This window comes from Silene latifolia, chromosome 9 (genome assembly GCF_048544455.1).
Source record: "Silene latifolia isolate original U9 population chromosome 9, ASM4854445v1, whole genome shotgun sequence".
NCBI lineage: Eukaryota > Viridiplantae > Streptophyta > Magnoliopsida > Caryophyllales > Caryophyllaceae > Silene > Silene latifolia.
In genome coordinates this window covers 39,872,419-39,887,982 of record NC_133534.1, presented here as the reverse complement: position 1 = coordinate 39,887,982, position 15,564 = coordinate 39,872,419, and the positions used below count along the sequence as shown (strand labels likewise).

At 36.9% G+C, this 15,564-nt stretch overlaps 1 protein-coding gene across 1 annotated transcript; it reads left to right on the top strand.

Moving 5' to 3' along the window:
* Positions 1-12,290: 12,290 nt before the first annotated feature.
* On the top strand, positions 12,291-13,046 carry LOC141600909 (uncharacterized). Its single transcript, XM_074421166.1, has one exon. The coding sequence runs from the start codon at positions 12,291-12,293 to the stop codon at positions 13,044-13,046; it is 756 nt and encodes a 251-aa protein (XP_074277267.1).
* Positions 13,047-15,564: the final 2,518 nt, after the last annotated feature.

The following is a 15,564-nucleotide window of genomic DNA, read 5'->3' as shown; positions in this document are numbered from 1 at the left end:
CTAGCCTCGTGCTCGAAAGTGATGAAAGCTCTTTGACGAAACAGAAATGTGTAACGTCAATGGTATGCTTGACTCAATCGGGATTTGAAACGCGGGGATGAGAAAACTCACGCCGACGAGACGAGCCAATTGGTCGAAAAGGGTTGGGTTGTGGGCCTGGACAAGGAACCCGACCGTGACCGTAATATCAATTAATGCATTCCAACCAAGACCTCGTTCGAGTCTCACCATCTAGGGATCACAAAGACGTAAGTGTCCTAGTTTTCCCCAGCGGAGTCGCCAATCTGTGGACATGGCCCACCTGCAAGCCCACTTCGATCTGTGGAAATACAGCGGTCTTTTGAAAGCCACGCTCAGCGGCGTAAAAATGCTTTCGACCGGATCGTTTTAGATCGGTCGGTTTCATCTCGGTAAGGGTCTTGAAACGATTAGAGATGTACGGAGTCTCCACCAAGCATTTGCGGGATGCTTGGAACCCGTTCGAAATCCACTTTATATCTCGGTCAAATCGAAGAACAAAGCAGCGTTTGACATAGGTACTAAAGATAAGGAAATCGTCCCTCTTTAGCATCCTATCTCTAGAATGACTCTCGTACGCCCTGGATAAGGTCGTCCACTATCCAAAGTTTCTGAGTAAGAGGTGAAGGTACGTATTGGGAAGCCCTTTAATCAGACACCCAATCCCGCCCGCGGTAGCGGCCTCTACTGATCGATCTTGGTTGGTTGAATGCAAAAGAATATAAAACGGTTTAAATGCATGAATACGCATCCAATAATTTAAACCTAACATGTGAGAGCTTTCTAAGTCGGTTGATTTAATCCAAGTATCAAGTATAAGATGTCGAGTTGGATTAATGATTGATTTGCATGCAATACGGAAATTAAACATCCATTTACCGTGTTAGGTTTAGGGTGCATAACGTGATCCGTTTGTCTTAGTAAGGCATTTTGCAAATGTGATGTTGAATAAACAAATAGTCATCTGATCCGTCCTATATCCGGGCTAACCGGAGTCGGGATCGTCTTAGACTAATGCTGGAAAGGGAACAGGCCCTGAAAGAAAATGAGGCGCGAGCCAGCCGGCGGTGTAAAGGGGCCTCCCCTGGTTTTGAAAATGAGAAAGAAAAGGCCTGCTTGAGGCGCGGGTCAGCCTACGGTTATATGCCGTGTTCTGACCTTTTGAAAGCGTTATAAAACGTGTTGAGAAATGGGTATTTGAACCCGATTTGGTTTGAAAAGGTCGTTTAGACCGCATTTGTTGATTTGAAGAACTAGACTCGAATAATCATCATTATTTTGATAATATTCGGTGTCGGGTTCGACTTGACAAGCTTGACATAAATAGTTTTGAAAATGATTATGAACTAATTGTTTTAAGTTCATTTGAATATAATTAGTTGATACTCATCACCGTACTCGGGTTAAAATCCGGCATGGTATGTAGAACCAAGTATGACTTTGTGTTGGTGACTAATATGCTTGTTTCGAAAATGTAAAGAAAATGATGAAAGGCTTTAAAATACCTCCCAAAAATAAACTAAAAGGCTTTAAAATACCTTTTAAATGTTATTAACCAAAAATTATCACCGAAACACGGATTTAACCGTCATGGTATGAGGAACCAAGGGTGAAAAATGTTTTATGGTTAAAACAAATATAATGAAATAAAAAGGGTTTGAAAATATTTGAAATGGTAAAAACCGATTACAAATATGGAAATGAATTAAAGGGGAAAGACGAGAACAAACACGGTTGATCTCTGACCTGGACACCCCATTTAGGTGCGGGCAAGCCGGCGAACCAAGGGGCTTCTGTCTCAGGCCAAAAATCAGTTTTGGATCGTTTATCCCATGATTTGGTTCATGTTATCCACGTTTTAGCATGTTATAGTCATGAAACAAATGAAAAATGATAAAAAGAGGATTTTTACTCCCTCATACTTACATGTTTAAGTTATGGCGAGTGACCGACGTAAGTGTAACAACTCGTTTGGTCGGAAAAAACTCGGTTTAAAACCGTTTTGATAAGTAAAAAAGAGTGTTTTAAGATTAGTGACGGTGTAGTGGTCGAAGTGGTCGGTCAAGTGATTTAATGCACGATGACGGTACCAAACAATGTGTAAGGCTTGTATTTACGATCGGTAGGTCGTAAATACGCGTCGGATTGTGACTTAAGAAGTCGAGTCGAGAATTTTAAGGGAGAAAGAGAAGACGGACACTCGCGTAAGTCTTAAATGGGGGGCATTTGAGGGGTATTTATAAGGAAATGAGTGGTTGTGTGAGTTTTGAGCGACGTGGCCACTTGGGCTGCTCAAAGAGGCGCGAGCCACGTCGCGGGTCTTCGAGGTGTGTTGTCGCTTTCACACAAAAACACTCATGATTTGTTCTATCCTAGGTTTTGTAGTCAGATGTTTGATACTTGACCAAACATAAATCCGGGAAAACTTAAGGTAGAAGGTTTGAAATGTTTTGTTTTTGGTGGTTGACTCGGTTTGACTCGTTGTTGGAGTCGAGATTTGAATTTTTGAGTCGGTTTTTGGTCCGGTGTCGGTTTTAACTCTAGTTAGTGTCATTGCGACCCCATCGACGTGCATTAAACACTCCAGGTATTTTTGAAATGTTTTGAAATATTTTATTTTAGAAATCTTTTTAAGTTTTCCGACGTAAAGTTGTACACAAACAGTCGATCAAACGCCGCGATTCCAAAACATGTTGTAGTCTGATAATCATCGGGTGTTTGTTGGAGTCTCAGCAGATACTGGGTATCTACAGTTAGTCTTAACTAATATAGGGTGAGACTCAAAATAAGGGCGCAACTTAGTTTACGATATAATTAAAGCTAAAACATATTTTTCAAGTAAATCATACCTCATTTCAGCATCTAGTAGACTTTTACTTACATCGTAGACATGATGTTGCTGACCTTCCTGTACTTTAACTAGGCACTGACAGTAGTGTCAATGAGAGAGAGATAAACCTGTAGGGGTTTTCCTTTGCCTGGCTTGGCCAGTAAAAATGGAGACGATGATAAATATAGCTTCTAATCCTTGAATAATGTTGCCTCGTATTCAGGAGTTTTTTTTTTACTTCCTCGCAGATGTTTATATTTCTTTCAGGGACGGATTTGCGCTGTTTCTGCCGCACAAACTTCAAAGATGTGTCAATATTGAGCCTATGGGTGATAACATTAGCGTATACTTCAATTGTATAAAAATGAGATCAAGCAAAGCTATATATATATATATATATATATATATATATATATATATATATATATATATATATATATATATATATATATATATATATAAATTTAATTTTTTTGAAACTTACTAATTCAGGCCTGACAGAATCAGGGGAGTGAGATCTTATTAGGACATACGTGTCAGGGTACTCATATCTGATCTATTTCCATGCAGGATGATGCTACACATGTGCCCCTAATTGGGTACTGTAATTGCTAGGTGAGAAACTTACCTGACTCAAAAGGCTTTAAGGTTTCAAAATAACAATCCAGGGCTGATTTTTGTTCAGTTCAGAATCCGGCCTGTCAGTTTTGGATGTCCCTGACTGGTTTTGGTAATTGGAACTCCAGTATTGCTTTAATCCCTTCGGGACTGACTGTTATGTCTCCTTTGGTCACCATGTAACTCATAAACTTACCACATGTCACATAAAGTTGCAGTTGGCAGGACCGAAATTTCTTACAAGGATATCACAAGTAGCTTATAAATGATACACATGAATTATAAGTCACAACCATGTTAACTAGCAGGCCATGATAGATTATGTCTCTAAACATTCATGTTGTGTAATGTGTGTAACATTAAAAATTCTATTGATCAAAGGTTCTAATCTCATAGTAGACATGCTTGATATATAATAAGGAAAAGTTAGTGAATAATCATGTAAGGATTCATCACCGTAGTACGATAATAGTTCTAAGTATATCAGGACAGGCTAGTCATGACAGGTTAATTCATCCTTCAAAAAGTCAATCAGGTCAGGCTTAGTCGATTTATTTTTCCATGATCAGTCAGGTCAGGTTAGGCTTGACTAACCCTGGTATATCAGGACTCCCCAAAAACTATCTTATGTTATATGGTCACTATTAAAAATATTTGATTCATATCTACCTTGGAATATGTACTTATGATGACATATTTATTTAAAAGTTATGTAAACGATACGACTTACCTGTGCAGGAATATTACTTAATACCTTTGATGATTTATTTTTGTGTTATTGCGTTTCATACTGTCGATCAACATTCCATGTCTGGCATGTCCTGATTGGATCTTTAAAGGCGGTTAGGCTTAATTAAGCGAGAAACTTTATTTTTGAGGGCTCTTTCTTCATTGATGTTGTTCACTTTTTTCCTTCCTTGATCTCATTCCACTAAGGTTGTACCACGTTGAGTGATATAAATTTGTTTGTGTTTAATCTCAGGCTTGGTATAGCCGTTCAGGGTTGAACCGATTGGTCAGGCTTGTAATGACGCTGAGGCCTGCCTTGATACTGTTCAGAACTGACTTTGAAGCCTGTCACGATCAGGATTGGATTGTCCTGCCAGGCTTGAATTTTCAAAGTTCAAGGTTTCATTTCCGGAAAACATCAAATTATTAGAATTAAGAAAATTCACCGTAGAATAAAAGCAAAAGTAACGAAAATTTAAGATATGTTGCTTATATTTTGCGAAACTTGTATTAGATCTAGGAAAAACTTATCTTTGAACTTCTTTCATGACAATTATGTCCTTGAAATCCGCATTTTCTTAGTCAACACTGAAATTTGTTATACTTATGATCGTTGGAAAGAATTTTGACTTGTTTTGGTAATTTTTCCTTTGGATCTACCATTTCTTCATTCGAATTGGGGATTATGGCAACTCTTGTATCAATCTTTCCCAAGGTTCTCAAACTTGTGAGAAGAGAAAATCTTGTGAACATTCTTGTAGGATTAATAAACTAGTTTCCCCACAGACGGCGCCAATTGTTTTGTCTATATTTTGCGCAGGGCTGAAAATACGAACATGGTAGAATAGTATGGGGGTTAACTTGTATCATCCTCTTTTGATGTTATCGTGACCATACCTGGGCAGGGTTGATTATAACGTATATAGAAACGAAAGTAAAAGTAAAGAATAATATGAGAAAATTTGACACAAAGATTTATACGTGGAAAACCCTTGAATGGGAAAAACCCACGAGCACCAAGCTAGGAGAGGATTTCACTATGTAATCGGGAGAATATAAGAGTGATAATGATAATGCTTGTAATATAAGCTCTAAGTATTGTTTAGCTTGTAGTATATATTCTTGTGTAGGACGTGTTGTGTATGTTAGAGTATGCCTTGTTCTCCCAAATGATCTTCAAATGCTCCTTATATAGCCAAGCTGAACGGCTGCCAAATCTTTGTACTTAATGCTGAATATTCCTCCTTAATTGTTGTCTTGATTGCTCCTTAATTGCGCATTAATGCCTATTAATGCTCCTTCTTTATGACCAAATCTTCATCTTAATTACCATATTTATGTGGTATAATTTTCCATAGCTTGGTCAAATGTTGACCTTACACTTGACCGTTGTCCTCTTCAGCCTGGTGCCTGTCTTCTTGTATCCTGGTGGCTTGACGTCCTGACACCCTGATTGTCAGGCCAGGGTTGAACTTGATCCTGAAGATGATGCGAGAGTCTAGGCTCATTGACTGGTGCTAAACTTGGACTACCCTGACGGACCTGCCCTGATCGTTAGGCCAGGGTAGAATTCTATCCTGTCAGTAGTGCGAAATTCCAGGTCCAATAAATATTATGGCCATAAATTGTACAATGAGAACAATACAACTTACGACGTTCCAATTTTTCTTTTTCACGTATTGCCTTCCAATTCGCAGGAGTACGAGTCACTCCCAGAACTGCATAAGCAACAATATCAGGAACATCCGTGGGCGTCAAGGCCGAACCAAGCAAGGGCTCAACCTGCAATGCCGCATGATATCCACGATTGAGGGTGAGCAAGGGTTCGAGTTGGAATTGCTGAGTGCGTAGATTACCATAGAGAGTACTATCGAGGCCCATAAAAAACTGGTGAAGGTGTTCATTGTCTAGACGTTGGATCGCTTGACATGAGATATCACAGAGACACCGATCGCATTTACACGCGAACGGTGGCTCACGGACCGCAAGCGCATCCCATAAAACTTTTAACTTTCCATAGTAGGTGATAATGGACATACCTTTCATTTGTTTGCAATTACCGAGTTCGGTCTTGAGAGCATGGAGGGACGTACCATCAACCACGGCAAAACGCTCCTCCAGATCTTTCCATATCGTGGCTGCCTCTTCGACATAAGGAATACTCTCGAGAATAGCCAGGTCAATTGTATTTCAAAGCCACTGAACAATGGTGCAATTGACGACCTCCCATTGTTCAAGCAGTAGTTTCTCAGTTGGTTTGACAACGGTACCTTCGCAAAAAAACGAATTTGCGACAGGACTTAAGCGACATACGCATAGACCAACTCCAATCCTCGTAATTAGCACTCGTTAATTGGACCTGAGAGATTTTTATACCAAATATATCCCATTATCGAGAAAAAAAGGAGAAAGAGGATCAATTTTGAATGGTGTGTCGGATCCGGAATTAGCAGAAATTTCGTCAGCCGCCGTTGCAGGAGAAGACTGACGGCGTTTTTGTGTGATGTATTTAGGGTTGGCTCGATACCATGTTGGAAGGATGGAATCAGAATTGTGTTATTCTCATTAGCAATGCATCGTTTATATAATACAAGGATTCCTATATATTAGGATGACCATATCAACCGTATCAAACAGTTATGGAATGCAAATATTACGATAACAATATTACGATATTTATGCTAATCACGATAGTATGCGTAATATTAAACCCTCTCCTCTTACCTTGTCTCAACCAGCATTAGTTGCACCCTTACCGCACAGTGTCTCACCTCAAATGACCACCCATAGAAAACACGACATCAATAAACTAAGACAAAACATGAATCTCAACGTCACCACTAAACCCTCACTCTCTCTATGTCATTTCTAAAAATCTGATTGTTTCGAATTTGTCAAAATTTGATCGATCCGTGAACTAGATACGACTCGTTTTTTAGGGCCAAGACCCATAAATCTTAACCTGAAACTTGGAAAGTATATTTACAACATATATAGTAGAAAAACAAAGATCAATTTGAAAATATATTATTAAATAAGAACATTTATGTATTATATGTGAATAATTATTAAAAAGGTTAGTTTTAATATTCAAAGATCCAATCCAATTTCATATAACATATATATTTTCTAATAATAAAATAATTAACCAAACAGCTCAATGTTTATAATTGTTTTAATATAAGTATGGTATACAATGAACATAAATAAAACAGTAACTAGTTTTGTGACCCATGAGAATCACGGGTTTGATTGTTTTTTATTTTTTTTTATTTTTGCGGTATCGTTCATGAATGCGTTATTCGGCTTGCTTGTCTTCTTACTTATTATCTTGGAGATAGTTGTTAGGATACCTAACCAAGGCAATAAAGAGGGTCTTGTCACAGTTCATGAGAGTAAGATATATTACAGCACCAAAACCCATGAATCCCTCATTTTAAAGAACATACGAATGTCCATTATCTGATTTCAAAGACTGGTATTGCATATAAATTAAATGGGAAATTGTATTGTCTTGTGTTTCATCAGAGCACTTTAAACAACTTATTCTCAAAGCCTATAAGCAAAGTCAACACAAATTATGGGAAAACGTAAAATTGCATTCAAACAGTGGAATATTAACTTTGCAAACTACTCTTATTTTGCTACGATCCTCATTGTCTTTGTCCTTTTAATGATTGTTGTCTTGTTGTGTTAATTATTGTCGGTCCCCTTTCAGTTTTTGTTCCCTGCTTTTTTTTACGGTGTTTAGATTGTCTCTGGATTTCGAGGGCGCTTGGCTTTGTTACGGTGGTTATTCAGTTCACTCAACATTGACGGCTTTTGGTATTCTAGTGCTTGATATATTGTTTTTAGTGTTGTTTTGGTGCGTTCGAAGAACCTTGGTCTTATTTTTATCCGACAAAGAAACAAAATGTTGGACACTTGTACATCTAATTCTATTCCTTATTACCTAACGTATTCTAATGAAAAAAGAAATATAAAACAAAGTAAATATGTAAAATATATAAATGAATGGATGGCAATGATATTTTATAACTTAATTTTACATATTACCTTTAGTCAATTAGAGACAATATGAATAATGCGCAGAAAGCGCTATGTTAAAATACAAATTATGTTTATCTTACTAATTAGGTTAAAATTACAAGTTTTTAAACCCTAGAGAGAAAAAAACCCCTGAGAGAAGCCATGCACGGCATGTTATGCCGCCATTGATACTGTGCCATGGCCAGGAAATCAATTCAACAGAGACAAAGAGAGATGACTCTACGTGGGAGGAGCATCCCCCCAACGTCTGAGGTGAAGAATTCAGAGGAACTAGTAGAAGAACATGAGGTTTCAGAAAGCCCTACTAATGTGATGAATGGACCTAATGTCGAGATGGAAGGGAAAACAAAGAACATTCATGAAGTGGTAGGGATACCAGAGCTTGTAGTAGAGACTGATACTGAATCAGAACAAGAAGAAGAAGATGAGGATGAAATTATTGAGAGCGAGGAGGACAAGGAGACTGAAGAACAGAGTATTGCTACTCCAGAAATTGTCCCTGAAACAGGGAGTGAGGAGATGTTGCAGTTGGATTAGGAGGATGTTGCAGATGAAATAGAGTATTGGCAGCAGGCTGTTGTTTGTTTTATCTTGGGAGCCAACCCACCATGGGATATAGTTGAAGGTTTCATAAGGAGAATTTGGACGAGGTATAATATAGACAAGATTTCTTTTCTGCCCAATGGGATATTCCTGGTTAGGTTTAAAACGATGGAAATGAAAGAGAAGGTCCTTGCATCAGGACACTATCTTTTTTATAACAAACCAATGATTGTGAAAGCATGGGAGAGAGACATGGAGATGACTAAAGAGGATGTGAAATGTGTTCCTGCGTGGATAAGACTGCACAGGCTGCCTCTGAAGTTCTGGGGCAAGGGGTTGCCAAAAATTACAGGCATTGTAGGTAAATATGTCAAGAATGATACAGCTACTGAGGAAAGAACCAGACTGGGGTTTGCTCGGGTCATGGTAGAGTTGGTAGTTGATCAGGAATTGCCAGCCAAAATAGCATTCAAGGATGAGCATGGGTTAGTAAATCAAGTTGACATTGAATATGAGTGGAAGCCTATCAAATGTTTGAAATGTCAAGGTATTGGGCATGATCAGGAACAGTGTAGGAAAGACAAATTGGTTAAGGAGAAGAATGTGACTAAGAAGGTATGGAGACCAGTTGTTAAGAATGCCAATCACACGATCACAACATCAGAAATGCAAGTGGTTCCTAGCAAGGTTATTACCTCTCCTTCCAAGCTGCCTAAGACCCCAGTCAAGAGATTGGTGTTACTGAGAAGGGGAGACAGTGAGCAGGAGAATGAGAAGAATGGGTATAGTAGGGAGACTTTTGGTGCACATTCATACAAAGAGGTACTTAGGTCACCTGGTAAAGCTGGTGCAGCTGGAAATGGTAGTGGTAACCCTCTCATTTTATCTAATGGATAGTATAGGGTTCTGGAATGTTAGGGGAATGAATAGAGTTGGTAAACAGAAGGCTATTAATTTCTTTTTGCAAAATAAAGGAGTAGGTCTTTTTGGCTTACTAGAAACAAAAATAAAGAGCAAAGTTTTTCATAAAGTTGTAAATAATTTTAATAATTGGAGTATATCTACTAATAGTGGGTATCACAATGGAGGAAGGATTTGGATTCATTGGCAGCCTAGATCTTTTAGGGTCCATTTTCTGGAATACAATGCCCAATTCATCCATATGAAGGTAGAATCCTTAGTGAGCAAGACTGTTTTCTATCTGACTATGGTGTATGCCTTCAATGGTGTTAATGATAGAGCTCCTCTTTGGGGACACTTGAGGAGAATTGCAGGGACTATTGTTGGACCATGGGCTATAGCAGGTGACTTCAATTGTGTATTGGCATCACATGAGAGAGTTGGTGGAAATGTACCTCATTCTGAAATGGAGCCATTTAGGGACTGTGTAGCTGACTGTGGTGTCCTGGACATAGCAGCTACTGGTGCCCTATATACGTGGAATAATGAGCAACAGCCTGAGGAGAGGATATATAGCAGATTGGATAGGGTTTTGATCAATAAGGACTGGTGTGATCATCTGAAAGACTTGTATGCCCACTTTCTTCCAGAGGGTTTGTATGATCATACTCCTTGTATTGTGAGTAGCAACAAGCAGGTGCAGGGCAAGAAATGCTTCAAGTATTTCAATATGTGGGGTGGATCCAAGGTGTTCATTCCTATTGTGAGGAATACCTGGCAGTCTAGAGTAGATGGGACTCCAATGTTTAAGCTTGTTAAGAAATTGAAGCTGCTGAAACCTGCATTAAAGCAATTGAACAGGGAGAAATTTAGTGACATTGAACAAGCAGCTGATATCAAACAGAAGCAGATAGAGGAGTTGCAAGAGCAGCTAGGTAAAGATCCATCGGATATGCATAAGAGAGCTCTTGAATCAGAAGCTATTACCAGTCTGAAAGAGCTATCTGCTGCTAGAGATAGCTATCTAGCTCAAAAGGCAAAGCATAAATGGGTACAAGATGGGGACTCAAATAGTGCCTTCTTTCATGGATTGCTTAAGTAGAGAAACCATAGGAACAAGGTATTTAGTATTGAGGATACTGCTGGGAGGGTATGTGATACCCCTGATCAAATTCAAGCTGCATTCCTGGACTATTATGAAGGACTGCTTGGCACCAGTCAGACTATTAGCAAGGTTCATAAAAGGATAATTGAGCAGGGACCGGTGTGCAGTTCAGATGATTGTGCATCCTTGATGAGACCTGTCAGTGGGAAGGAGATTAGAGATGCATTGTTCAGTATACCTGATATTAAATCACCTGGACCAGACGGGTACACGAGTAAGTTCTTTAAGGATGCATGGGGAGAGGTAGGGGGAGAAGTGATTGGAGCAGTTCAGGATTTCTTCACTCAGAAGAGATTACTGACACAAATCAATGCCACCACCCTCACCTTGATACCAAAGTGTGAGAGACCTCAGAATGTTACTCAGTTCAGGCCTATAGCATGTTGCAATGTTGTGTACAAGATCATATCTAAATTGCTATGTAATACGCTTGCAGTCGTGCTACCAAATATTGTGGACCAGAATCAGGGTGCATTCATTCAAAACAGGAGTATTCAGGAGAATATATTGATATGCCAAGATCTTATAAGGTTATATGAGAGACCAAATGCTTCACCCAGATGCTTATTTAAAATTGACTTGCAGAAGGCATATGATACAGTGGAATGGCAATTTGTGGAGCAGTTACTGAGGATGCTGAAAGTTCCCAATGGCTTCCATAGCATGATTATGCAGTGTGTGACCACTGCCTCTTTCTCATTATCTCTCAATGGGGATATGTTTGGCTTCTTTCAGGGCAAGAGGGGGCTTAGACAAGGGGATCCACTCTCCCCCCTCCTCTTTACCCTGTGTATGGAGTATCTAACCATAACCTTGAAATATGCAGCATCCAAGTATGACTTTCATTTCCATCCAATGTGCAAAAATCAAAGATTGGCCTGCCTGATGTTTGCTGATGATGTGTTGCTGTTCAGTAAAGGTGACACTACCTCTATGATGCTGCTTTTACAGTCCTTTTCCACCTTCTCAAAAGCATCTGGCCTCAAAATCAGTTCTGCTAAGTCCAATGCTTACTTTAGAGGAGTGCCTGATCACATTAAGACTGATATCTTAAAGATATCAGGCTTTACTGAAGGTGCTCTCCCATTTAAATACTTGGGTATGCCTATCCAAACTACAAGACTTAAGATCTCTGACTGTGCTTGTCTCATTGAGAAAATTTGTGCAAGGATTCATAATTATGGAGCAAGAAAGTTCTCTTATGCAGGCAGGGTTGTGTTGATCAAATATGTCCTAAACACCCTGCACTCTTACTGGGCCTCGATGTTTGTCCTCCCCAAGGGCATCATTAAGAACATAGAAGCCATCTGTAGAAATTTTCTATGGGAAAATGGTACAGAATATAGGAGGGTTCCTTTAGTGGCTTGGGACAAAATTTGCAAGCCTAAGGAAGAAGGAGGATTAGGTCTGAAGGATCAGGAGGTATAGAACAAAGCAATGGCGGGTCATCTGGTGAACTGGATTGCAGAGAAGAGAGACTCCATTTGGGTACAGTGGGTACAATGTAACTATCTCAGAGGGAGAGACTGGTTTGAGTACAGTCCTTCAACTAACTCCAGCTGGGTTTGGAGAAGGATTTGTAAGGTTAAGCAGGATTTAGTTCAGGGCTTTATGGATGGGGTGTGGGTGGTACAACCTACGGGGTACACTCCTAGTGGTTGCTATGAGTGGCTCAGGATTGCTAGTCCACCTGCTTGCTGGAGTAAAGTTGTATGGAACAGTTGGGCAATACCTAAGCATCAGTTCATGGGATGGTTAGTGGCACATGAAGCTATAAATACTGTGGATAAGCTGTTAACATATGGGATGGATGTTGATGCCTGCTGTCTTTTATGTGGTCAGGCTGATGAGTCCTTGGCTCATCTCTTCTTTGATTGCCAGTACAGCAGACGTGTGATGTTGGCTATGCAGCAGATCACTGGGTGCAGCTTTCCTCTGGCAGTTGATCTTATGTGGTGGGCTAATAGAGGAGGCACAGTTGTCCAGAGAGGAGTTCAGATTGCTTTGTTCTTGGGGGCACTCTATTCTATCTGGTTCCAGAGGAACAAGTGCAGGAATGATATGGTCTTAATGCATCCTAGACAGGTTGCCTTGCAGATAAATGATAGTATGAAAGCTAGAGTTAGAGGAAGAGGGAGGGAGAATTTGAGTGCTAATGATGTATCTTGGCTATGCCATATGAACCTTATGTAACTAAGGATTTGCATTCCATGTAAATCCTATTTTTGATATATATATATTCTCACATTTTATCAAAAATAAAATAAAATTACAAGATTATTTTCTTAAATGCAATGGAGTTTGTTAAACTTTTAACAAATAATACATTTACAATTCTTGTCGATTCGTCGGTCTTGCAACATCGTCCTTGTAAATTCAATTGATTTCCAACGTATTGGGAAAAATATTATTGAATGATTTTTGTATAAAGAACGACCTAAGTAATATACTTAAACTATTAGTAAGGAGTTGATGACATGTGACTTATACAAATAAAATTTTAGACTAAATACGCATTCAATAATTTTAAAAATAAATTTTATGTGAGCAACTTTTGAGAGGATACACGAGAAAATGTATTTGTTAAACAATGGACATCATTCTAGTTTCATTTCTATATCTCTTGTCAATTAGAGTCATCTCTATATCTTTTGTTATTGTTGAACTTTTATGCGAGGAGCTTTAACGCCTATCCCAATGAATTTCAAATAAATAAGGATACACAATTTGTATTATTATACTTCTTCCATTTTTTTAATTATCGCCTCATTTGTTTATGTGCAATAATTAAGATCAAGAAAAGATAAAAACCAATTGAAAATAAAAGGAAAAAGTTTGCAATTGGTGGAGTAATGTGAGAATTTTACGCTTAAACGATGACATTATTTTGTAATTTTTAAAAAAATTTATAAGAAATATTTGGTAAAAAGTACGTCCCAAAGTAGAAATTAAAGAAAAAGGGTGATAATATAAAAATGGACAAAAAAAGGAGAAATGGGGTGATAATTAAAAAATATTCGTAACAATTGATTATAAGAAAACAAAAATATATACAAACAAAAAAAGTAAACATTTCTCGAAGAAATACTGAGAGTGCTATAAGAAATATTTGATGGAAAACAAAAAAATGATTTAAAGGTTTGAAAGCATTCAAAATGGAACAATGGATTGGAAAATGATCATCGGATTTCAATTAAAAACCATGTAAAATATTTACCTTGATCCGCATTAAAAGATCCGATTTATATCCTTTGATCATATAACTTCAACACTTCCATTAAGACATTTGATTTATAATCTATTTGTCGACTAAGATTTTTGAGTTATAACCTGATTGACAAAATACAAAATGAAGAGTACATGGAAAACTAATAAAGTGCACGAAAGGGTATAAGACAATTTAATACAATTTACAAAATTTGTCAATTAATATTCCAAGGGTTGGAATATATAATGTAACATGTCACCAATAATTAGAGATGCATACTACAATTTGATATTGCACATACATCATAATAATAATAAAAAAGGAAAACTCAATGAAATTGAAAATTATATTCAAGTCAAAAGATAATTGCAAAGAAGTTTCATAACCATTATTTCCAGATTTCATGCAATATTTTTGATATGTGAGTATGTCATCCTTCTGCAATTTTAATACAAACAAAAAAATAATAATTAAATAAGATTCTAACTATTAATTAATTCAAAACATAATAAGAATAAAAAAAAAAAAAATTCAATTGGTTATATATGCATACGTTACCTACCAACTTTTTGGATAAAAATAAAAAATACGATTGTTGTAATATTTATATAAGGAATTTTTTGTAATTAATTTTCTAATTAATTTCAATAATTTATTTGAGAGAAGAAGAATGTTGTGTGAACAAAGGGGGAGATAAAAAATTATGGTGAAATAAATACAAAGTATAATAATTGTGAGGAAAAACCAAAAGACCATCTATTAAAAAAAAAGAAAAAAAAAGGTAAATGAGTAGGTAGACTAATACCAAATTTATGAGAGGAAAATAAAGAGTTTGTATTAATTTATTTTTTGTGTTTGCCACCAATATTTTTTATTTTGTTTGTATTTTATAAGCATGTAACACATGGTATTTAGAGATTACTTTTAGTTAGATAATTACTTACTTTTAGTTAGATAATTAAGTAATTATTATAATTGTATTATTATTAACCAATAGAAAAATTACACGTGGATTAAAATTAAATGCTTTAAGTAGGCTTTTAACTATATTGTATAGATAAAATGTAAAGAAAAATAACTTAAAATGTGTCACTTAAAATTGCTTAACATGACATACGTCAAATAATAAACTACTCATCTTGCCTTTTTATTATATTGTATAGATACTAATAGTTAAGTTATTTATCATAATAAATTTTGAAAAAATAAATAATTTGGAATAAATTTTAAAGGATAATTAAACAATAAAAGTGGAATGGAGAAGGTCCCATTTAAATTATCCTTTACGTGATATAATTTCATGAACTAAATACATGGTATTACTACCCTTTTAAAATTCTATTATTAGTGTTTAATTAGTTATGTATTTACAGAATTTGTTTGTAAATTATTTAAATTAAATAAATATTTTCTTTTTTATATATTTTATATTTTCCAAACCTTATCCTTTACGTGAAATAATTTCATGAACTAAATACACGGTATTACTACCCTTTTAAAATT